This window comes from Nipponia nippon, unplaced genomic scaffold, assembly GCF_047370975.1.
Source record: "Nipponia nippon isolate SJK-2023a ecotype South Korea unplaced genomic scaffold, ASM4737097v1 scaffold_1, whole genome shotgun sequence".
Lineage (NCBI taxonomy): Eukaryota > Metazoa > Chordata > Aves > Pelecaniformes > Threskiornithidae > Nipponia > Nipponia nippon.
Genome location: NW_028262290.1, coordinates 63,973,210 through 64,000,000, shown reverse-complemented (window position 1 = coordinate 64,000,000; position 26,791 = coordinate 63,973,210). Strand labels below are relative to the sequence as shown.

Below are 26,791 nucleotides of genomic sequence, written 5' to 3'. Positions count from 1 at the left end.
ACGTGAAAGAAGATGTGGATGCACTGCACGCCGCATCCTCTGAGATGCTGGGGCGTTCCAATGAATCGAGCAGTAACTACTGAAGCAGCTGCGTTACGGTAATACATTTGATGCAAGTAAAATTGAACACAAAAAAAAAAACCCAGACACCCCAACAGATTGATTCAGCAGTCAATTCTTATAGATTAAATTTGGTTAAAACTGAGGGCATTCCAACAACTTACAGCTAAGAGGTATAAAACACAGATCAGAGTCTATCTTTTCCCTTGTTGGGTAACATCCCACTTCTCTTACCAAACCCTGTAGTACTAGGGAAGAGATATTCATTGATAAAGATTAGGCTTAGTTATTTATCCTCTAAATTTTAAAGTAAAGTTACTAAAAGCACCAAGGAAAATCACAGCTGAATCAGGAGCTTGATGCAATTCCTACGCATAAATGATTAAAACTAAAAATAAAGCAAATGTAAACCTTCTGAATTCTGGATATAAATCCAAACCATGCAACTTAAGCCTATGAACAAGACAAACCAACCAAAACTTTAATCAAGTAAACCCCTCTCCCTGTCAGTACCAACCACCCGCACCGACAACTCTCAGGCTCCCTTTTTCTCATGGCAACCAAAACCGAGCCAACTTTTTTGCCATCTCCTTCTGCAAACAGAAGGCAATTTTTAATGGTATCTTTCTCAACGCTTAGGCCAGTCCTTCCGAACCACGGGTCTCTTTTTCAGTAGGTATACTGAATTTGAGGACTGCCGCTTGCCTTAGCACTAACTGTTAAACCCCAATTTTCGCACCATCAGCCTGTTCCCCATTGGTCACAACTCCTGCCTTCGCAGGAGGGGCTCAAACCCTCCCTGCATGGGCACAGAAGGCGCTTGCCCTCGGAGGACGTATTCAGAGCGAGGTGCCTATGGCCTCACAGAAACGCACACATCCTGGACGCCAGAGCAATCTACAGTAAAGTAAAAAATTAAAAATGCATGTCTGTAAAAGCACTAGTTACTCGTGCCGCACATATCATAGTCACACTGCTGTGCATCTTGATAATTACCATTTGGAAGAGCATTGAATTGGATTGCATGCAGCACAGATATTAGTTTGAATCACTAACTATCTCCAATTCAAATATAAACATATACTCTCGCGAGTATGTCCCTTACATACCTTCTCTCTTCAGCAAGTACAACTAAATCATTATTATAATCCAATTTATCATGCAAATTGCTAAAAACACATTTTATTAAGTCAGAAAGTTGGTCTTGACTTTTCTGTATGAGTTGTAATACCAGTCTCAGACAGGAGAGTCCTTCCACCGCCTGTACCCGAGTCTCCCACTCACTCATTTTAACTCCAGCCAACTCCATGGCAGATTTCCAGGCCAAGAGAGTCTCGCACAACACACCGTAGGATCTGTACCAGCTGTTTAGAGATGATGGGAGCTTTTCTGAATAAAAGTAAATTGCTTCCATTTCAAGTCGTTTTCTTAAATAGTAAAAATAGAGACTGTGTACTGAGGGTCAGGTTTGCAAATCTAATAAAATTATAGATAACTGAACAAAAAATGGCAAGATAATATAACACATATGTTACCTTACTCCACATATTTTTCTAGTATTTTCTTATTAATTTGTTTAAAAGTGTGTGCAAGTTTGGAAAGCTGTTACATAGGTTCACCTCATTGTCTTTACTGAAGTAAATGCAGACGCAAGTGTATGATAGGACCAAACGGCAAAATGCAGATAGAGAAACTCAGAATAGCTGGATCTGGAATAGTCATTTCAGACGCACTTATCTCTGATCTAAACAGCTGAACCAAATACATATTTTTTGTTTGGACACATCTGTAGGTATGATGTGTGTAATTAATTGTTCATTCAAAAATGCAATTTCATGATGCATTTGATGATTTAGGTATACAATAGTTTTAGTTCTCAAAGCTGACTAAAAATAGTGATTTTAATTTATTCCTGCTGCCTACAATTACCCACAACCATGTATTTTTAAATATTTCCAGCCTATAAAAATTACTAATTTTTGCCACTTGTGTTTATCTGCATTTAGACTTTGATTTGGATAAATTAAGCTCTCAAGTGTTCCTTGCTTTATGAAACTCTGCATGTTGTACACTTCAACACAAATAAATGACTTCTACCATTAGAGGTTTAAATAATGTAATGTATTTCACGCTCAGCCTGAAGCTGGATTCCAATGAAGTTGCTAATGCACGTAATGATTAAGTGTAACTCAAATACTAACTGTGTTGTTGAAAACATGACAGGCAATAATTTGGTCTATTATATTCTGCCATTTAATTGCCTAGTACAGACATTCTCTGACACGTTATGAAGCAATGATTTACAATTATTCAAGCTGCAAAGGTCAGAAAGTGACATTATAATCATCTACACAGAGATCCCTTCTAATGCACAAAAACTAGGTAATACCACACAAAAATAGTTTTACTAGAGTAGCAACTTTCTATTTAAGATTTCCCAAACTGCAGAAGTATAAATAATTAATTTATATTACAGTACATTAAGGCATCCTTGAAAATACAATGTTTTTCCTGCTTCTACCAGTAAATGTATGAATAAGTCTTTTTTGCTTGCTAAAAGGAATCTTAAGAGCAGGCTTTCACTAAAAGTAGCCTGACATTAACAGTAATCAGTTTAAAAAAATCTGAAAATCTAGAAGATTTTTTAGAACACAACACACAGGAGTACAGCCGATTTTTTTGATGCAGCTGGTCCAAGCACATTCTTATCTATAAAATACAAAGATCTATTAGCCACTCTACTTAATATAGGCGAGTATTTTTCTTTAGACATTCTCAAAGCAACCAGTGTCATTAAAATACTGAACTTTATACAGATTAAGATCTCTGAACTATTCTTAGCATTAACAACAACAGCAAAAGTAAAGTTACTTCCATGCTTGGGACACTGTAACTCTCCTCAAAGCTTGTTTATACGAGGCTTTAAAAATAACTGAATTTAGCAAAACACTTATTTAGCAGAACATCTTATAACATCTCCAGAATTAATTGGGAAAAGGAGTTTCAAAGCAAACTGAGAACTGAGGAGCAGAAAGTAAAAAGGATTAATGCCTCCATCCACCAAAAGACCAAAACAAAGCAAAAGAAACCCCAAAAATCCACCCCACAAGAAAGAACTTCAGCAAAACACAGAAAAAAACCCAACCTTTTCCACCCCATTCCAAATCCCTTTGTCTATACAAATACTTACTTTTGTTCCTTACAGCACTTGACTACTATATATGGAATACTATAGATGGAATGAACATAATAAAGACATTACTACAAATGTTCTTTCAATTTTTAGGAAGGTAATAAAAAATGTTTATGTGCATGTTTTAAATACTGAAAATTTTCCTAAAAATCGAAACCTACCTTATACCCATTTTCGTCAGACTATGACTAAGAAGTCATAAAGGAGAGAGAAAAAGAAAGAAGCAGCCACTCTTACTCGAAACATGTAACTACATCAACAAAAATTCTGTTTCTGAAAGCAAAGGCAAGAAAAAGGCAAAGGAATAGTAGATGCATTTTTAAATCAAACATTGCCTATAAATTCTGTTCAAAATCTCAAGTGCAGAATAATGCATTTTTCATGTTCTACCTGAGGCATAAAATTTGAAAAGTGCATGATAAGCCTTTTCACTGCGTTTCACCAGGCAAATGAAACAAAAATTTTAAATGCTGGGCAACTAAGATTTGCTCATCTAACCCATGGTATCAGCCAATTTCGGAGCCAGACTTTCAAAAATTAAATTCAAATATGCAGCAGTTTGCTACCCATAGAAAATAGATGCTACCTCTGAAATAATGGGATATATTTTACAGCCATGGGTATGGAAAAGAAAACAATTAACACACATCTGTGATAAGGAAATGAGTAGCAGACGGTTTATTCCAAATGTTAAAACATTAGCGGTGTCCAATTTCTGTGTCATGTAGTTTCTGCTGTGCAGCTGAAGGAAAACAAACCCTGAACTTCAATTAAAAAAAAATAAAACACAGCAAAATTACTGCCTTTTTCAACAACTAAGTGAATTATATATTATGTACTTTGTATCATGTAAACATGAGAAACATTTGGAAAATTGAAACACAGAAAACCCTTCCTAAAACAACACCACATATACAGCTTTTTGTCTTTTTTTAAAGACAAAAATTTCCAGAGAATTTCTGTCTAAAAAAAAAAAAAAGTGGTATTTTGAGACCACACTACTCCACAATGTTGCACTGACATTTCACCTTTAAAAAGTGCCCAAGCAGATTCAAAAGCTTTTGAAACACAATTTATCCTCGCAACTAGCAGAGGGCTTATTACTATGAATCTAAAAGTCAGAGGATAGAATATTAACTACTGCAGAAAAGAAAACATAGTGCAGGACCTTCTGTTTGTGACAAAATTACAGAGTTAATGTTCCTGAAAGATCACTTCACCTTTTAAAGCATGATTTTTAAAAAGGTAAAATTTATAGCAATTAAAGCTAATGAAGAAATGCAGCATGAGCTGCTTATGTTCAGGAACTAATAGGTCCACTGAGCATTTCTAAGATTATTTAGCCATCAATGATAATGAATTGACATTGTCAGTGGTGTTAATGTACCAATGCTCTATAGTGCCACTAATCCGATAGCCAATCCTAGTAATTTTTTTTTTTTTTATGTTGCTACTTTATTTTCTTAACCTACACACTACCCAATCCTTTCAATTAAAGCAGCAGAAATACAGCACAGGCTATTACACTTTTTTCTCTTCTTCCACATTTAAGGATGGCATATTCATTATTTGGACTACAGTTCAAACTGCTCTGGTCATTCCTCATTCAAATCCTGCTCAATTCTTCAGGACTGTTAGCTACAGTACAAAAATGTCTTTTCCAATTAAATCAGTGTTAATGTATAATTCTTAAAATACATTTTTTGGTGCACATTAGGTGAAATGTGATAATTATTTAAACAGGTATATAAATCAGATTTTTGTGAACACCGGGTATTGTGGTATACATCTCTTCAGCTGACTGTTTTGTCATATCTAAATAGCACAGCTTCACGTTTTTGATGAAAATTAGCTATAGAATACTATACAGAAATGGAAAATGAGTACCTGCTTGGCTACCAGGTCTGACATGTCAGCAACATACAGTAAGCAATCAACTTAGCAAAGTGACTAACATTCAAGTCCACAGTTTAAATCATTCATACATGTTTTGCTCTCTCTCTTGCATAACCGTCATGAATTGCAACTGAGAGTTGTGTAATTTCTGAGAGAGATTCTAGGAATATGTCAATCCTGAAGTGAAGGAATGAGTTTTTGAAAAAACGAGGTACTGTGCCAAATCCTAATAATTTTAATTCTCTTTTTATAAAGATAAGGTATTAGCTCTTTTGAGATTTTTTTACTTTTCCTCTCACAATAACTTAGTTAAATAATATGATGATTTTTCAGTTTAAGTTAAAAGGGAATTGAATAAAGAACCATTGTCAAGTTTGTTGACAACTTCTAAAGAACAGAGCTTAGCCTTAGCTAAACAGTTTTGTGGATCTGTAGTCGTTAACTATCTTCCATGCCAAATTCTCAGCAATTCATATAGCAGAGATAGCAAATAAGATTTTTCAAACAACATAAAATAGCCTGCCATGCATAATGTTCATTTTAAACATGCTGCAAAATAAAGAGTAGCACAAGTTATTCTACTACTGATATTCAGTGGACTTAAGAATTAGGCTTATACATTTTTATTTCTTGTTTCAAGAAGTCAGCAATTAATTTTCTTAAGTGAGTAAAAACATCCAAAATATCTCATAATGCTGCATGCAAAATTATCTGAAAAACAGAGAGATGAATCAGTGAAAATCACTCAGCTGCATCTTCAGCTGAAGATTCACTTGTCCTTTAAAATGTGTAACTCACTTTGTCCTGCAGTAGATCGGTACACTAAGGCTAAAAAGACCCCTCCTGCTGAACATTATCCCCAACATCACACCACACCATTCATGTGTGCACTACATCATCTAATTGAACCTGTGCTGTTCTACACATTAGCCATAAGACTGCTATAGCAGGTTACATAGGTTTGAGTAAAATGTTTTTATATGATGCATATATTAGTTAATTTCTCCAGCATAATAACATTAAAATATATTTTTAATCAGAACTAGGGTATTAAAACCCAACTTTGAATGTCCTATGATGTACCATATATGCCATGGCATTTTAAAACCTTTTAAACATTTCTGCTAAATTAATTAGTTTTGCATTAAGGAGTCTCAATGCCTCCTATTAAATGCAACGCATTTGAAGGACAATTAAGCATTATGAACGATCCTTCTGAGGAAATAACGATTAAGTAAAAAAGAAAAACAAGTTTTTTTGGGTAACAAACAAGAACACAAGCATACATAAAAGACTTCAATTTATTTTTAAAGTCTTATGCCTGCAATATTTTAGATCCGTTTGTTTGAAAAATCAGTCTTCTGTTTTGTTTTCGTAAAGAATGAAAACCCTAATGGAGTCCAGAAAACTGTTAATGGTACTAAAATTATAACAGTATAGCAAAAGAAAAAACCCCACACAGTAAAGTCTATATTATATATTTTTTATGTCTTTAAATGGAATTTACAGTTCTCCCTGGCAATGTGAATGAACATCCTATAATTTAGTCAATTTACAGATTACAGGTTCAAATTGACCTTGTAGCCCATAAAATTGCTCATCTTCAGTGCAGGATTAGAAGTGGGAAAAGAATGTCATAACTGTATTTAAGGAATTTACCATAACAATGGAAAGGAGGATATGCATGCATAATTTTAGCCACTCTTGCTCACATCACAGTTTTCAATTCTGAAACAATGCATATCCTGCACTCTTCTCCTGGTTAACCATGGTGGAGACTGTTTCAATTTACTCACCCACAGACATGACACTTGTATTCCCTCATCCCAAGGTGCCTCTTGACATGGTTTCTGGCATCTCCGAGCTGAGCTGTTGCAAAGTGGCATATCTTGCACTTGAATGGCTTTGATCCTAAGTAAAATTTAGCATAAGATATGAGTTGAATTAGAATAATATATCACCCACGGTTAAAGAAATAAAAAATCCTGGGAAAAAATAACCTTTAAAAAAGCCTATCCCACATTTAACCTGTTTGAGATTTTTGCCTAACAAAAAAAGTATTTCGTACCTAAATTTATAACTCCCAGGACACAGACGGTATATACTATACATTACTCATTAAAGTTTCGTTAAGTTCAACATCATGGAAACTACTCTGTTAACTGTTAAAAACAATTTACTCTATTATTATTATTATTAGAAAAACCCACAAAATATTAAAATGAGAAGACAAGAAGACGGCAAAAGTTGTTCTACACCTTTCCCCATTTCCAAATGCTGAAACTTAGGTAATGGTCTTAAAGTGGCTTGATATTGGTGTAAACTGCAAAATGTTCTTGTTTTTTAAGCAAATATATTTAAAGTAAAGTAATTTTACAAGTCTTCTGACTTTGAATAGATTTCACATTAGCATTGGTATTTCAGATTTGTTCTGTCACACACAGAAAATGATTCATCACCTAGCTATTGTAATGACATGCAATGTATGAATATACAGTGGATAAAATATTATGCCTTTATGACTGTTTTATGGTCAAGAATTTATGATTATTCTGCAAACCAGAAGTATTGACATTTTGGCTATTATTTATTTCAAGAACAAACTTTAATATTAAACGTCTACTGCAGACCAAAGAACTCTGAAATTTTCTCCAGGGAAGAAGTACCAGCCTATTTCTTGTATCACATCAGTTCAGCAAAAAGTAAAATTATTTGTCTATCTTAATTAACAGTGATCCTCTCCTGAGGATGGAAAAACTATTTTTTTTACTGAAATAGTTAAATTGGGCACATGTCAGTCCCCATGTTATTACACAGCAACACCATTCTAAAGTATGCTGTAGCACTTTCCAATTTCCTGACCACTAAATACTTAAATCAATAAATCAAAGTCATAGAATTGCAGTTAAGAGTAAGTACAATATGGTCACAGAGTCTCCATATTATGTTTAGTATATGTTTTGTGAAGTACTTCTTCCAATACAGTTAAGCATAATATGAAATATGTGATCTTTAATAAATATACATAAAGAGCTCTGATAAGAAAAATGTTGCACTATATCATACTTGATCAATGAACCTTTTTGCTTTGCCCTTGAAAACAGAATATCCTCCAAGAATCCGTTGGTGAAATTGAGGATCTTAGTAAAAATTTTTAGAGTCTTAAATTTCAATTTAATTCCCAAAAGCTGACGAAAAATGAAGCATTTAATTTTAATCTTCTAACTGAAATAAAAAAGTCAACAGTACTAAGCACGGGCAGACAAGGTTGAATATTTCACAGTTCAATGACAATGAAGCCAGATCTCTTAATACTTCCATTTCTACTGTTGGAAGTAGATGTAAAATATATTTAGCACCTGAATGGTTATATCTAGTCAGCTTTATATGTTTAAATGTCAAAAGCAGGTTGAGACTGCAGCTAACAGCAATCACATTCTATCAATCACACTGAAGAAAACCCAGTTTATTTAAATGATCCTGATAAAACTAAATTAATCATTAATTTGGTGACATTTCCTATCAACACTGCATTCTATAAAGAGACCCATGCAAATAAAAAACAGCCTATCTTTGCATTAAATAAAAGAGTATTAGAAGTTGATGTTTTAACTTATGATCTTAAAGACTAATTGCACAATTAATAACATCAAGGCCACAGTCAGAGAGGATTTTTTTAAATCTATTGGTGTTTATACTGCTCTTTTTTGTTATAGAATTCAAATACCATGTGGATTCAATCCTATGTTCCCTTAGTTTCTCTCCTACTGATTAAATTGTAAATTCGTTCCTCATTCTGTTACTGCAGGTGTCCCGCAGGGCTTCCACACAAGACCTTTGCTGGCTTCCATTTACATGACTCCTTTGTGAAAAACTCGAGTCCAGACCAATTGTAGCTACAGTGTGCTGACAATACAGAAATGTATTATTCTGTTGACTGCTCTCATCCAAAAAATCACTGAGGCCTTGAGGTTTTTTTATTTATTTCTCAGATCCAGAGCTGAATATCTGTTAACATCTCCATTTAAACTCCATGAAAATTCAAGTGCTGGCAGGCTCCAGTCAGTACTTATCACCTGAAATAAAAGCAGTGCATCTCCCTTTTAGGTAGCTGGTGCCAGATTTGTTCCAGTATGTTCTTGGATGGAACAACCCGAAATTTTATACTTAAGATGAAGGCATTAGACTAAGAGTTAAACTAATGGGGCAAAAAAATCTTTATTTACCATAAGGCTATATGAAACAATGTTGAAGCAATTAACCATTTCTTAGCCATACTTATATTATCACAAACTTCACTGTTTCTCATACGCTATGTTAAATGTGATACTATTGGATTCACACTTGGCTTTTAGTTCACAGAAAATGAGAAGAATACTTTCAATATAGCATCTTTCCAACCAAATGACTTAAAAAAAAAAGCCACAGAGTTACTTTATTCACACGTTAAAGGATGGAAACAAAGTGTACTTTTTCTGATGATCGCAGTAAACAATAAGGCTCTTAACAAGAGAATTGGGGAAAAAAAAAAACAAACCAAAAAACCACCAAATTGAAAATAGACTAAATTTAAGAGGTCAAGTCAGACAGACAGTAACCATGCTACTGTTTTACAAAGAAGACTGGAGTTCATAGTCTTTATTTTACATTAAGACAATAGAGACTCAAAACTATAAGAAAAAAATCACTGCCTCAGCTTTAAGCCAGCCAAAGGCAACATCACCTGCAGCTGCAGGCATAGCTGCATCCCTAGCCCAGGCCCAATGCAAAGTGAACAGAGCCACATGAAATATCACCGTACCACTTCCTCCTACGTTTAGGATATGGGGAGTAAGATACTGCACTTATATTGAGCAAACCTTCCAATAACCGAGAAATCTGATGAGAAACGAAACAAAGATGATGTGGTTGCAGGTGATTTTTCCTCAGATGTTGATTGTTAATTAAGTTTATGGGACCTGCATCAATTGCAAACTAAAAAGTCTTCCACCTCTACTACTCCTTTTATTTTTCTTTACACTTCCTCATTTTCACTTGTCACATATGATGGACTTACTTGTTATCTCCTCTCTAGCAAAGCTTCCCTTTCATTTGCAATGTGAAAATCTCCTACATTATTTAACAGTATTTTGAAATATTATTTTTCTATTAATGGAAATCATTAGTTGTACCTTTCTACAACTTTCCTTTCCCTCCCCGCCCCCCCCCCCAAACCATCACCAATTACTCAATAAAAAAAAAGGCAAGGAGTTGGATATGGTTACACATATATACATATGTAAACATATATATACACATCTGGATACTGAAGAAAGATTTTTTTAAAAAGCACATAATCAGAACAATAAATGGGAAAATGTGCAGCTCTGCTGCTGTTGTGTACCTGGTGTTACCCTGGAATGGATGAGAACCTAGAAATACTGTACTTTGCCTCACCAATGTTATAAGCCAGTGTATATACAGTTGGTGGAGTAGGTCAGTTCCCTCTGCCACCACTCCCAATAAGCCAAAAATACTTCTTTCTTATTCAACCACATCCATTGTGATACAGATTGGAAAAAAAAGGTTCTATAAGACACAAAGGAAATCACAAATATGAAAATACAGATTGGAAGAGAAAGCCTTCTTCCCACTAACTATTAATAAAAGTCTCCGCATTACTATTTATGTGAATAAGTAAAGCATCAGAAAAGCATTTCATTTAAAGGTGCCGTGAGAAAGAGGGCAGATAAAACTGTTCTGTAACCCTTCTATACCCCCTCCACAAGCACCACCGAAAAATGACTTGCAAAATGAAATGTATTCTTTTACTGCTTTGAATATTTAGGGCCATCCAAAAGCACAATAAAAATATACTTCATGATAAGACCTACACACGAGATGTTAAAAAGTACACTAACTTTTACTAAATGTTACAATCAATGATGTAACTTATGTAAGTAGGGTTGCTTTGTCATATATTGATAGTTACCTCACTTTCACATCCACATTAACTTGATTTTAAATGCAATTAATACATATAGTCAAGGAAGACTAATGGACTACATTCTGCACTTAACCTGGTGGACATTTTCAAATGGCACAAGTGACCAGTGCAAACCTATTTTGCATTGTAAACGACTAAATAAATCTTAATGGATTAAGAATGATCAGCTATCAACACACAAGGGAAATTAAGTGCTGAAATGCCTACATTGATTATTTTAAATTATTAGCCTTACTCTGTTCTTGAATTTGTATGCTTTTAGTGAGCTTTAACACATTTACAAGACTTATTGACTATAATTACAAGAGAATTCAAGTAATGGACACATCAATTATAAGCAACATGTCTTGACCAGACAGTTGCATAAAGAATTCTAAAGTGAGCTCCATTAGCATCCTCCCCCTTAGTTTTATTCAGTTTTATCTGCCGTAAGAGGGCATATTAAGGGCTTATACAGCTGTTCTGACCATGTGAACACGAGCGTCCCTCTAAAGACTTAACACTGCATTCAAAGTTGGATATTAGCTGAAGCAATACAGATAACTACGTTATTGACAGGGTAGAAGTAATGCTGAAAGTATTAAGTGTGTGAGCTATTGGTATACATGAATACTGCAGTTATAGTAAAATACTTTGAAAGGTTTGAAATACAACGTCCGTGTTCCTCAAGATTAATTTTAAACTTTGTTGTCCAGTCACGCCCTTGCCTTTTCATAAAAACCTTACAAAACTATTTTAGGATTATGCCAGGAATTACCATTCTTTTATATTTCTTTTTTCTCTACCTTTTTGTTCTCTTCCTTGTAACCATGCACTAAGTTTCAAATACTGCATGAATTTAAACTATAGCTTCCATAATAAGCCATTATTTAAAAGTACAGTAAAATAAACCTTACAGTTTTAATGAAAATATGTTCATTGAAATGTGAATTTATTATTCAAATCCCCTCATAAATTCAACCATGGAGACACCACTTGTCTAAGCAGAGCTCAGTGATTTAGAAAAGCTGTCTATTTAAAATAAAGAATGTATGGCAGGTTTATAGAAACATCGCAGTGAATTTTTACATAAATTTAGAACTGCAGCTTATGCATTTTTCTACAAAAATGTTTTTAAATTTTCCACTTAAAATTAAACATAAAAATTAATTGAAAGTGTGATCACCACAGAAATTAAATCAGATGCTACGTCCCTGTGCATCACACCAGCCTTACACACTACCTCCCAAAAAGGCTGACCAAGTCCAATTGCCATAACTTATTTCTACAAAAACCTCTTGATGCTTCTTATTGGTATTTATTTAGGAATGATGTAATATCAAATGTCTATCCTGAAGCATTATGTAATGCTGAAAGTGTAACTGAACTGAAATGAAATAAACAATTAGGATATTAAACAACTGCAAGGAAGAGGAAGTTAGAAAGAACAGCTAATTGTTCTCTCAAACCACCACTGCTTCATCATATAAATTTAAGAACCAATTAATGGTTACAATTTAGATTAAAGGGAAGGAAATCTCTCCATATGAAACAAAAAGCAGAAGAGTGACTGTGCTTAAAAATGTTCTTACATTTTTCATCGGGGGCTCATCAGGCAATATGAATGCCAGTTCATAAGAAATGTTAAAGAGATTAACTAGCAGAAAAAGACCAATGGTATAATTCACTCTGTTTGAAAGAGACCACTTGCAAAGAGAGCGTTTCCATACCTGTATGGGTACGGATATGAGCTAGGAAGGCCATGGAATTGCTACTTCTACACATCTTCCCACAATACTTGCAGACGTTGCCTTGATTCTCTTCCCTCTCCCTGTTTATTTGCTCGGTGTCTTCCAAAATGTACTTATTCACTTCCCGCAACAGCTCCTCATGCTGCTCTTTGATGTGGAGAAACAAGCTCTGCTCCGAATCGAATGGCTCTGTGCACTTCACACACTTAAAGGTAGCGCCTCCTTCGGGCAGCTCCTCCACGCTTGCCTGCTCATTTCGCATGTGCCCAGCACTGGCCAAGTGCTGGTGAAGGTTGCTTTCTGTGTAAAATGATTTTCCACAGAGTAAACAATGAAAATGTTTGTCTTTTGAAGGATGTTTCATGGCTATGTGAACATTTAGTCCGCTCAAACCATCTGCTAGAAAACCACAGTCATCGCAGCGAATACGTGTTGATTCCCCAAGGGAAATTCCTTCTGACTTCTTCTTTTTCCCACCGCTTGGGGAAGGGTCTGCTTTCACTGTGAGCTCACTAGCTTTCACTCCACCTGACAGCTGTCCTTCAGCAGAATGGTCCGTGGCCTCCCCATCTTGATGGCTTTTTAACCTCACTATAGAAGAATCAAACTTGCCAAAATTTTGCATTGCCTTTCCTTTATCGTCAGCACTGATAACTGTTCCTAAAGCCTCATTACTACTTTCTTGCATGCCCTCAGCTGTTGAGCCATCTGCCTCCCAAACATTGTTATTTATAGTTACTTCTGCTTCATGTTGTGCTTCCATAAGGGCTTCTTCCTCCTCCCCAGTAGGATCCTCTTTGAAACTTCTGTCACCCTCTAAACTATGTATATTTTGTACCATTTCTCCAATGTTTCCAGCAAAATTGGATGGCTCTACTGCACTACTTGTTTCTGGAAGAGTTAGCATAAGTGGGTTATTTTTTTTCAGTGATTTTTTTCTGAGAATGTCTGTGTTTCTACACTCTGCTTCAGGGTTTTCTCTATTTGATTCCAAGCTTTCCTCACCTTTTCCTAAATTCAAGTTTGTGCTGCTTGATCTATTTTGATTTTCTGCAGTGCAGTCACCATCCGAGTTGAGCAGCTCCTGACCATGCCTACTTTTCTGCAACTCACAAATACCTGTTTCTTTAACTGATACTTCCTTGTCAAGTTTAACAACTTTATCTTTCCGAGGAGTTTGCTGCAATCCTTCACAAAAAAGGTTTTCTCCTCCATTTTTAGACTCCTCTTCAAGTTCACCTTCTACTGCATTTTGGGAACTGATGTCTTTAGGCATTCCTGGAGATGCATTTTCATCTAAGACAGTACACTCAGTTAAGCTTTCACTCATATGATCACCTTCTGCTGCATCATTGCCACATTTTGTTTCGCCTAAACCAGTTTTCGATTCTCCTGCACTGTGACGGTACTCCTCTTGAGACAAAGCAATGCCTTCTTCAGTGATATTTGCTGCGTTTGCTTGCTCCCCAGAAGAATAAACATAAGATTCTCTTCTAATTTTATGTTTCTCTGTTGCCGCATGCCTAATCATCTCTCTGCGAGTAACAGCATAGTAGTCACAAGCCATGCAGTAGTATTCAAATTGTTTTGTATGTTTTCGCTTGACATGCAGCTCTAAAGAAGAAGAAGAATGAGCAACGAAGCTGCAGTGTATGCACTTGTTGTTGTTTGCACCCATTGCTCTTCTCTGGAAGCATGGGTCACCATCTTGAGTAACCCTTGCTGGTTCCAGAAATATATGTTGGTTTATATTTAATGGATTGCTAGTATCCTCCAAATCTGGCAGCCTAGTGGCTTTTACAGCTTTTAGTTCAGCATCTCCTTGCTCAACTTCCTGATTGTCTAAGACAGAATTTTCCAAATCTGATGACTGGCTACCATCCTCAACATGTTCATACAAGGCAGTCATGGGGCTGTTAACCTTCTTGCTCATGGATTCAAAATTACCTCCTTCAGGGCTAACAATGATCTCCGAGTTCTGTTTTCCACGTCCTTCTACTTCAACACGACTTTTGTGTTTTTTGGTTGCACAATGGCGTTCCATATCTCCTTTGGTTACAGTGTAATAATTGCAAATCTTACACAAATAGCTGTACTGATGACTGTGCTTTCGTCTGATGTGAACAGTCAAATTTGTAACACTGGAGGCCAAAAGACCACAATGGGTACATGTCCTAGAAACAGCGCCTTTGGGTTTCCCTCTTTTGGGTGCATTAGCTAAAACCAATTCATTTTCACCAATCCTTTGATCAAGTGGAACAAATTCCTTATTTCTTGATATGTTTTCCACAGAAGAGGATGAAACATGTATAATTTCTTTATCTAACTCTGTATTCCCACTCCCAGAAACGGAAGGATCCACCACGGTTTTAACACCACCAACACCAACACAAACCTTTTCAATACATTCTTCAAAACGTAGTCCAATATTGTTTTTCCTGGCATTTTCAAGGTGCTTGCTTCTTTTGATATGCTTCTCCATTCCTTCCTTACTCAATGAGTAGAGATTACATGCTTTGCAAAGGAAGTGATGCTCCTGTGCATGTCGGAGTTTTATGTGCCTTGTAAGAACCGTGGAAGATCTTGTCTTATAAAAACACTTTTTACATTGAAATTGGGTTTTATTCAGAACAGAATGCTTTAGTTCATTTCTATGATTTATGAAGGAAGAGTCTGGAATTTTTGCTTTTATTGATACATCCATTTCCTTTGCAAGATTTTGGCTATTGTTTGATACTGAGTCAGCGTAAGTTACCACTTGCAAGGTCCGATCACTGTTACTCAATGGAGTAACTTGCTGAAATAATGAACCATCATGTTTCTCACTTTTTTGATGATTTATCAGCTCTTCTTCCATTTGAAAAAAAAGAATGCAAGTTGGACAACTATGGGACATATTATGTGCTTCACTCATGTGGCTTCGAAGGCTGATCATATTCAAGCTGGTAAACGAACAGAGTTGACAATTAAATCTACAACCACCCATCTGGTGTTTACTGTCCTGACAGTGTTGCTTCATGTCTTCCCTGACTCCAGAGGAATAACTACACATCTGACAATGAAACTGGATCCTTTTTGTATGAAGTTTTGCAACATGAATTTCCAAACTTTTTCTGTCCTGAAAAACATGACCACAGTCAATGCAAGTATGAAGAACGCCATGATCAGCAGTAAGTTTAACGTCAGGATCTTTAGTATCTGTAGTGCTGGAAGAAAGGGTACTTGGCTTATCTTCAGTAAGATCTTGAATTTCTGAAGTAATACTACTTTTAGCTTCTTTTTCTAATTCTGTATGTGACATAGGGCTTGAATCACCAGGCTTAAGCTGTATGCTGGTGATATGCTTCATGGGTACTCTCTGAGTTTCAGACTTGCCTCTCTTACTATTACCCAACAAATTGTACCTTCTTTTAACCTGCCTTTTTAATCTAAAAGACCTACTCTGTCCAAATGAAGTCCTTAACAAGACAACGTTTCTTTTATGTTCCAGTCTATCAAATCTCCTTGTCACATTTAAACTGCTAACTACCTTTCTGGTAGTTGGAGGGAGTTCTGTTTTCTGCAAGATATTTTCTGAGGGTCCTGGTATTTCTAGTTTTTCAGTATGGACTTCATAATTTCCTGCTACACCAGAAGAAAGCAATGTTTCTTCTGTCATAGCATCTGTTTTTTCAGTGGGAACATTTGAAGATGGTATCATTTCAACAAGTTCAGTGCTATAATTTTGTTTAGACAAGCTTACTTTTGAGCCTTTCAGTGCACTGCAAACACTTAGTTCTTTTGCATTGGCAGGTCTTGCCCTTAATTTACTGATCCCCAGTTTTGCTCTGACATTCCTCTCTTTGGTTGCAGTAGATTGTTGGTTTTTAAAGGGTTTTTTTGTTAATATCTGTACAAATCCTCCCCGTGCAGCAAGATTTTGGCGTCGAAGGTGCGTCTTGCCAAGGAAATGAGAATTTAGGAGATTTTCCTCAGCACTCTGAAAACCACAAAGATCACAACAAAATATCTTGGATTTCTCATGATCTTGCTTAATGTGATTATGTAACACTGAACTACATTCAGCTGTGGAACTACAGTGAGGGCATGTTTGCTCTTTCAATTGTTTAGAGGGGCTTTCTCGTTTATGTTTTTCCATATCAGAGCAGGAAGGTAAACACTGATCACTCATTTTGCCTTTAAGATCTTTGTCTGTGTTTCCAGGTGTATAGCCAACACTGATTTCTTCTGAAGAAGATACTTTATCACCAGCAGCAGCTGGCACCTCTTGCGAATGTTTATTTTCCTTGTGAATTTTCAATATGGCACCATCAGCACATTTGAAATCACAATGTAGGCATAGGAAATTTGAATTAAATATGTCATCACCAAGACAACTGGTGACTCCTTCCTTCTTTACAGCTCCAGCTACTATACTACCTGCTTCTCCAGCTACGACTTTGTGCAATTTCTTTTCACTATCTTTCATGTCTTCTGAAGAACTCCACTTTCTTTTTCTGGAGACATTTTCAGGTTTGTCTGCTTCAACAACATTCAGGTTTGGTGATCCTGACAGTGCCCTTTTGTTTGTGCCATTCTCTTTTCTTTTCTTTTCAAGGTCCCTGAACACTTCATCTGATATAAGCCTTGTTTTCTGCTGAAACGAAGAGTCAGATCCAGCATTTTCTCCTGATGTATTTCTCTGGGATTCTTCTGTCAACTCAGTTTGTAAGCTCTCATCAACATCATCTCTCTTCTTATTTTCCTCCCCATCCATTCTTAACATTGATATTATCGATTGTAGGTCATTTGGCTCAGTACCTATAAAACAAAAGAGTTATTATTAGTCTTCTATGCACAATCAAAAGTTAAAAGACTAAAGTAAAAAAAAAAAAGCAATATAGCAAATTAAAATCATGGCAGAAAAACAGATATAACGAAAGATACAAGGCTACATTTTCAGCATGGTGTCTAAACTTATGACATCTAAAAATCAAACCAACTTCTAGGCACTTGGTTATAGAGCTGTCACTGTGATAAGTACTGTGTGAGTGAGCACTAGCTTCAATAGTTTTTATGTAATCAAGTAATTTACCACATGCTTAAACTTGGGCAGACAAGCCTAACCTTTGTTTCTGGAAGCATTTTTAGGACATCAAATACTAACAGCTTTCAGGGAACTGGCCATGGGACGTTCAGCTTTTCCTGAACTAGAAATCCAGGTTCGCAAATTTAAAAGCTCCAAGGAGGAAATGACCATGACTGCAACAACAAGCTAAACAAAGCCAACATAGACATTAAACATTTTAAGTATGAAGCTTTCTTTCTTTCCTCTACTTAGATTACCTGCTAAAGAGAAAGAGGGAGAACACAAATAGAGCCATGTTCTAAAAGAATATGCCGCAAGCATAGTCCCCCATCATTCCTAAAATATCCTCTAAAACTTCACTTCCCAATTGGGGATGGGGGGGGCGGAGGAGGCGCAGGAGAAAAAAGTCATAAAATAGCAGTGCAGAGAAGGGCAGCATCATTGAACCCCAGCACAAACTCTAACCGTCCAAATCCAGTTACCAAAAGCTTTTGCTCAACTGCCCAGTGTGACCTTCCTGCTCCCAAAAAGATGTCACCACTAGAAAACTGATGCTACCCACACAGTTTGTAAGAGGGATGGGGGTGGGAAATCAAATCTTGACATTTATTACCTTTTCATTTTGATATGAAGCGACTGAGAATTGAAAATGCATTTCATTTTAACAGATGATTAAATACTAAATGTTTATCTATGTGCTTTACACTATGATTTAAACATCAATTTGCTGCAGATCCAAGTATCCAGTTTTTTGTTGTTACTCACTGAATGAGGCCATGACCACAATTGTAAGTACCTCCTGACAAGATTAAGTAATTGCAATGTTGATACAGAAAACACAGGGTACAAAAAACCGTTCAAGTACATGCTAAAGAAAAAAATATTATGCTTATTTTTAAGAACAAAGTATGAAAGCATTAAACTGGGGAAATGTACTCAAATCAGTTGGACTTATTACCTATGGAAGTAAAAAATGCTTTTCTGCTTAATAAGAATTTACGGAAGGCATATAAGGAATTGAGTGCACAGTAGTTGCATACATTGAACAGTTTTTCAACTGTAGGTCTCTCACTGAGCTAAAATACTGACCAAACTTATACCAAGCTAGCTATACCTAAATAACGAGAGAATAACCACCTCTAGATCACAACAGCCCTATTGCAGGGTCCAGATATTGCTTCTCTAACTGTGGCTTTCTGATTCTTATACATGATTATTTCTCTTTGTTCACTAAACCATGACAGAAACTACCACAATTAGTCAGAAGTAAAACAATCAGGTCCATATTCTCAGCTGATGTCAATCAGCATATTGTCAGTATGTTCGAAAACGCTACAGCAATTAATAGCAGAGGAGGATGAAGCCTTTGAAGTGCAAGCTTACCCTGTAAAGGTTTATGAGCACTGTTTGGGATACAGAAAAAAGGATCAGATGAAAATTACGTTGTTTAACTGCACTACAGCTTTATTTATATAACTTGGGAAATATCAAGGAATTACTTCAGTGATGAGTGCCACAGGTCCACCTTTAACTGTTTGCACGCAGCAGCCGTGGGTCCTTTGCCTTGCTGCACCTCCACAGCAGGTTCCCAGCCCACCACTGAGACCTGACCACTCTTCCCTGGCATGGCCTGGGGAAGAACAGCAGTTTTTTCTTTGCTGTACCAGACAATTTGCAATGTCAAACCAATTCTCCATCCTCCTTATAGAATACTTTCCTCTCAGACCATCTGATTTATCAGAGAACCTGTCCAGCAGTGACCTAATACCTGCATTGGAAACTTCCGCTATCAAAGGTTGTATCGGGATAATTAGGGGTTTCTCCATCGACAAAAAATCATACATTCAAGACATATTAATAAGTAGGGGACTGGTGGCTCCACGCCATACTCTCTTCTGACATGCTTCATGCCCATTTAAAGCCATCCTATAATTTGATTTAAACCTTAAAGCGCTGTCACACCTAGATCCACCTCTGACAGAAATCGCAAGCCACTTTCAGCCAGAGATACAGTAATCACCAGAGGTGGATGCTTCCCAGCTGTCACAGGCAGGTATCAGCAGTCTCAGAACATGCCTTTTCTGCCACACCAGCGCAGATTCAGCTCATCTCCCCTAGCCACCCGCACACCTCAAAAAAGATGGCTGATTATTTGCATACAGTATCTGCAGGATTATCCTTACTTCTCGGCATTTGTTCACTAACTAACCCTCCAACAGAAGTTCATCCTGCTCTGTGCTCTACCAAAAATCCTGGATCGCAATCCCAGTTCTGCCATACAACCTTGTCTTCAACTCAACGGTACTGCATCAATAAAGGATTTTTTCAAGTGCTTAGGAAAAAAAAGATGTATTTCTCTTATTTTATCTTTGTCAACTGTTTGTAGTCACAACTACAAACTAGTTCCTAGGCAAGTAAAAAATGCAAAACACAAATCTCATAGGTGCTGCCAATAATTTCCATGTGAAAAGTCACATATGTAATACAAATATGCAAAGGAGCCTTACGCCCCAGCCTTCTTCCCTAATTCCTCCAGTTCTCCAAGTCAATAGTAAATGGAGACACTTACCTCTGCCTTCATTTCATGATAAACTTCCAGCATGCAGACAGGGGATGCACTCTGCTGCATTTGCAGGCAGTAGTCCTAATGAAGTCAACAGCCTCCCGTCTATCCCCACAACTAATAACAAGTGCTATCAAGGCAATAGCTCCTTGGCTGCACAGCACAAGTTAAGTCTAGAAACAATTAATGATACACCTTTACCAGTTTCATCTCTACCTCACATCTGAGTTTTCATTAAAATAATCTCCCCCTGCACTCCCTCCCCAGAGTTAGATTTGCCTCTGTCCCACCTCCATACAAACTGCGTCAAAATATCACTACATGGGAGTATGCACCTACATGAAACCATAATCCAGAAAGAATTCTCTATGAAAGAAAAAAACTATGAGGTGGTTACCGTTGTTTCTCTAAAATTACCCCTATATTAATTAATCTAAGGAATTAAATTGTCTTCAATTTCTTTCCGTTCTCTCTTAAAGTTGCCTTTAGGACAAGAGCACATCTTCTCAGGTAGACACTTTATCGCTACTGTCACTACTTTTTGCTGGGACCATAGTCAGTGATTTGCTGAGCTATGGTCAGTTCTCCACACCTCAGACAAGATCCAGCTCACAACACTGAACCATGTCTCTGTTTCTCCCCACTATGATCTTTGCTCAGATAACACAGCTGTGTCTCTAACACAATTTCAGTAGCAAATGCCTCAGCTTCCTTGATGGGAAAGTAGTGCCCCACACCCACAGGGAGCTGTGGGCAGACCTCTTCTCAGCTTCCTGCATGGATTTATCGCACGAAGGACAATCGCTACTTGAAGGATGCATTCAGCATGCCGTAAGCCTCCTCTAGGCAAAAGGAGCCTATAGCGCTTTCTCTGCTGTAAGCTTCTCTCCTGAAAGCCCCTTCTCACATTTGCCACAGGACAGGAGGACAATGGCAAAGCAAGGAACTGGTCACAAATCTCAGTGGTCCTAATCCTCAACCTGCATAAGCCAGTTCACCTCTGCTCTCATCAAAGCCACTACACTAATTAAGGGCTAGCCTACAGTTGGCATTAATATGGAAACCGATGCATCAGAGAAGACATCAGCAGCACTCCCAACTTTGTACAGTCCCAGTGACCACATGATACGTAAGGTTAAATGGGTTTCTTTTTGCAAAATTAATCTTGGATCAAACCTTAGTCTGGCACAGGGATCGTCATCAGGAGCACAGAATCAGCATCTGGAGTTTGATTAAATCAACTGGCAACCAAAAACACATTCTAGATGTAACAAGTAACCCTCTCCAGCCATGGCAGCTTAAGCACATGCTTAAGTCTAACTCCTACTTATTAGTGTGACTGAGTCAGCCTTTCGACATCAATGTAATGCTGACAAACTCCTATAGCAATAGAAGTGGGCAAGTACAGCTCTTGAACTACCTTATTCATGGACCAACAAGACTAAAAACAATGCAAGATGCAAGCTCTCATGCTTTTCCTTATGCCTTCACCTTCTCAAGATTCCAGTTAGGTTTTTACAAGTAACAGATATCTAAAATGCAACAATATGTAACCACTTAATGTATTGCATGAATAAACCCAAAAGGATTTATATAGGCTCTGAGACTGCACCGATGGTATTGCCAGGCACAACACAGCAGACCACCAGGATCAAGCCCAAGCTAAGCAGACAGCAGTCAAATCTTCAGCATTTCCATAGTTTAAAACCCGATTCTGTCAAACAGCTCTCTCTTAACATCATATTTGATGTTCAAAATGAAGCTGTTCTAACTCAAAAGTGGGTTGACTTTTTGTAACATAAATCTTTTGTTAATGTTCATATAAATCAAGTATAGCTGAACAGATTCTTAAAGGATATGACCAAAAATTAATTTGCCACATTAGCTTCAGGTTAACAAATTCTTCTGCTTGGAGACAGTCATACATTACCTAACACGTTTTAACATTCTTTGCAGCACACTGCTGTTCCTAAGTTTTGGAAAGAAACCTGTTGTGGCCTCACCATTTGTGCACAGAAAAAGCTAAGCTCAGTAATTCTACTGGAAATATTAGCTAAGTCTTTAACATAGCACTTTTCTTCAATAATTTTCCAAGTATCCAGAAGTGAAACATGTTTTTAAGATCTTCAAAAGCAAAATGTTTATGTTACATATGCCACACCTGCACAGGGAAAATATCCAAACCTTTACAAAATATATGAGGAAGCACACATATTTATAAATTACAAGTGCATAATACAAAATACTTGGTTGTGTCACTGAAACCAATTTAGCTAAAGATTCTCCTCTTTCATGCATTGGGATTTCCAAATGGTCAGAATCACGGAGTTTTTGTTTCAATATTTAATCTAATTTAAAAGACATCCCATGGTCACAATTCAGCACCATCTCACTACCTATAAAGAAGAAAACAAATTAAAAAATGAGAAAAATACCACTTCTTGAGCTGCCACCACCATTTTTTACCAGATAACAACACAGATTTTTGTTTTCTTCCTACAATGCTTTTTTGCATATTGATATAGTATCTGCTACAGTTTTATACAAAAGCATCAGTCATTTGCAGGCCGAAGATCTTTTCTTTGATGGAAATAGAGAACATTTCAGTTGAGCCTTTTGTCTATTTTTTTTTCCTGTGGTCCAGAAAATAGTATACAATTCCTCTATGCGAAAAGATGGAGACAGTGCAGTTAAGATTTTCAATGTAAGACTTGCATTGCCCTAACCCTCAGATGAAATTTAGAAAGTAGTAATCTTAAATTAAGATGAGAAGGACAAGCAGTTTAGTGATGATCCATAAACCTGTAATGAACTGCAAAGTTCCTTAACTTGATGCTCAATACATTTTTATTTACTTCTCATTTTGGTCATACGCCAGCTCTTTAAGGGAAGGGGTATGGATGTGTACTGAAGAACCCAAAGAAAGTATATTTACAAGTACTAAATTCCACCTTGGTTTTTATTTTTTATGCTAATCCTGGCATCAGAATTCCCAAAGCACTTCTCAGTCAGCATATTATTGTCTCCAAGTATTCAATACCCAATCTGCAGTGTTTGTAAAGGATGTGACATATGGAAAATAGAGTTTCTTTTTTTTTTTTTTTCCCAGTAAAAATTTCCCTTTTTCAGACAATTAATTCTTTCAATGAAATCATGGATACAATGAAGCAAAAATCATTTTAATGAGCTCCTTAAATAGCCTGCACAAAACTGAATGTGAACAGCTCATCTCAACATACGACCTTTGTGTCAAATAAACATCTTCTCATTTTCAAGGGCATAACATCCTTCCTAAATCAAATCATAGGTCTGTCTTATGGCCTTACAAAGTTACCTCACTTCCTTCAGAGAGACTAATCCAAGCGAATAGTCTCCTCACTAATGGAATACAGAAGACAATATGGTTGTTGGCTCAAATGGAACAAAGATCACCTTTATTTTGAGGAGTATTTGATGCTAACCATTACAAACACGTATTTTCCCTTGCAGCTCAAGAATGCTGGAACTTCGAGCTTTGCATCGTCAACCTGCTCTTCATGTAAAGCCACTCAATTTCCTGGGGCACCAGAACCTCCACAGGAGACTTCCAAACAAGCTACAAGCTTTCAAACACGAAAGACTTTGAAACTTCCACGCTGATGTGTCTACAATAGTTAAAGTAGCAAAATAAAAAGCCCACTGATAGTCATCGCTTCGGTATCACTGAAAACGGCAAGTTATCTGCACCCATTAACTTCATTTTCTCGCAGGCATCAGAAAGATCCGTAACGGCATCACAGGGAAACGCACCCTGCATTACAACTCACATCCTTCTCGCTTCTGCTTCCAAACCACTGAAAGTCATTCTGGTGGGGGCAGAAATTGCCAACATAAAGGAAGTTCTTATGAATTCCTGACACAAAGAATATATTCTTGAATTCACACACACAAAAAAAAAAAAATGAAGAGAAAAAGGGAAAGCTCCCTAGTCCATCATCCACTCACTTCAGAAACAGCCAAATGCTGCTCAATGCAGCAACGACCACCGATTAGATCAGCTTTGAAGAGGGAGCTGAAAAAGACAGACATGGATACACACTCATTTCAAGCGCTGTCAGAACCAACAGATGTGTCCAAGACAGAATAAGAGGAAATGCACTAGTATCTCCTAAGTAGTGTTGAATAACCCCCAGATTTTCAATTTTTGAAAATTTAAAAAGATCTGTATATTTTGAATTGTAAGTTCAAAGAATTTTTACTATTTCCAGAGTGAGGCATACATATAACAATAACAATAAAAATATGCAACAGAAACTTCTGAGGATCCAAGAAACATCATATTTGTACAGCACTGTGATATTTATGGATGAAAAGCACTGCTTAAGTATTCTCAAAACACTTTAGAGAGTTTATCAGGTCCACGAAGGAAACTTGCAGGAAAGAAATGTTCATTTTTCACATACAGTAATGAGTCCCGTGGTTTGTGGGAACTCTCAGAATGACGTGGTTTCATGCCAGATGCAATTCTCACCAACTTCACCAATTAAAACTAGAGAAAAGCAAAAGTAAAATGCAATTTTAATCTCTTTTCTACCATAGGCTGTAGGACCCTCTTACATACAGCAGACCACACTGGAATTCATCAGAGGAAGTGCACAGGCACCATCTCATGCTGACACCTGAAAAAAAATGTTGGAAGTCTTAAATTTTTCCTGCACTTCAGCAGCAAAAGATAACACTAATGTTAAATTGCTGTTACTTGGAAACGGGCTCTTGAAATTTTTACCCTAGAAATCTGGTCCTAAAAGCTCTGACTCTGTTCTCCTTTAAAATAGAAGAAGTAAGAATTTCCTCGACTGCTATTCTGGTGTTTAATACTTGCCAAGATTTACTAAATTTTCATCAACTTTTGCTCAAAATTAAACCTAAAAGACAAAAAAAAAAGATGGCTTCGTTGGCCCCTTGTTTTATACTACCGTATCACATGAAAAGCAACAAGAAGCCTCCATCATCACAGCCTGGGAAACATTTGTCTACTAACACAGCCTGAGCAGGCTGGAGGAGGTAGCAGCAGCAGCACAGGTGAAAAGGCCAACACAAATGGCCAGCTCTCTGCCAGCTGACAGCCCAGAACACATTTTTTTTTGTTTGTTTTTTTTTTAGTAAGTTGAACCAAGATGCAGAAGGGAAGTATGAACTAGATAAAACTGCAAGGAAGTAGGGAAAAAAAAAAAGAAAAAAAGATGCATTTTTTGCATTGAAATGTTCTCTTCATTTTTAATATTAAAAAAAAATTAAAAAGATATTGAGCATTTTTCAGTTTTTTATTACACAGCTATTCACTGAGCAATAGCTCACTGAAGATAAAAAAAGAACATAGCCAATACCTTTTTAAATTAAAGGTAGGCTGATAATAGTTTTGATGTGTTTTATCCACAATTAATGCAAGTATGCCAAACATCCAGAGCTAAATAAATAAATAATAATAAAAAAACAAAAACAAATACATTAAATGTGAAGTTAGGACACCACAACTGTAGAAAAGGCATAAAAAGGAGAAAGGATGGCAGAAGATAGAAAAGGAAATTCAACATGCTCTAAATACTAGTATTTTCTAAGTCATCATTTTAATTGCCTTCCCTGTAGCTCTTTAATGACATTCTACTAAGGTAAACCAGGCCCACATGGTTTAGCTTACTGTATCTATCTCCATCTTTTCAATGACTGGGGCAAAGAATGCACGTAATAATTTGTGTGTATATGCACATGCTTCTCAGTATTATTGTGCATCTTGTTTCCCTCCTGTCAGCAGCTTATTCAAGTGGTTCAGCTGAAGAGAGCTGCATGAGTTTTTGGCTGAATAGGTGCATGAGGAGTTAGGATTATTTGTGTGGTAGGTTAACAAAGTTTCCAGAGAAAAATACAGAATGTACATACGCTTCTAAAGAAAAGGATAAATTAATAAAAATAAAAGCATTCTGATGACACCTGGTGGCCACTACACACAAGGAAGTAATTGCGTTTCGTCCAAGAAAAGATCAAACAGAAATGTGTTACATGTTTCTTTGGCAAGCATATCTACAGAAATGACAGCTGATATTATTATCAGTTACAATATATACTCATTGGAACATATATTTTTACATATCTGTATGTATTTGTATTATCAGTATTAACGCACATAGCCATACTCAACAATCTGAACTATTAGCTTATTATGTAAAGACAAAACCTGGTTTTCTATACAATAAAATAGACATGAGCACACTGGAAGTATTTCAGCTCAATCCTATAAGACATATGAAACCTAGACCTT

General features: G+C 36.6%; 1 protein-coding gene across 4 annotated transcripts in view; it reads right to left on the bottom strand.

The window, feature by feature from the left end:
- Positions 1-26,791, bottom strand: part of ZNF407 (zinc finger protein 407) — a 352,038-nt gene that overhangs the window by 308,268 nt on the left and 16,979 nt on the right. For all 4 annotated transcript variants that reach the window (XM_087757699.1, XM_087757707.1, XM_087757724.1 and 1 more), the window contains exons 2-3: positions 12,845-17,665; positions 6,946-7,060 (exon numbers count right to left, since the gene is read on the bottom strand). In XM_087757699.1, the coding sequence (XP_087613825.1) occupies positions 6,946-7,060; positions 12,845-17,630 (4,901 nt within the window). In that variant the 5' untranslated portion in view covers positions 17,631-17,665. The remainder of the gene's footprint in view (positions 1-6,945; positions 7,061-12,844; positions 17,666-26,791) is intronic.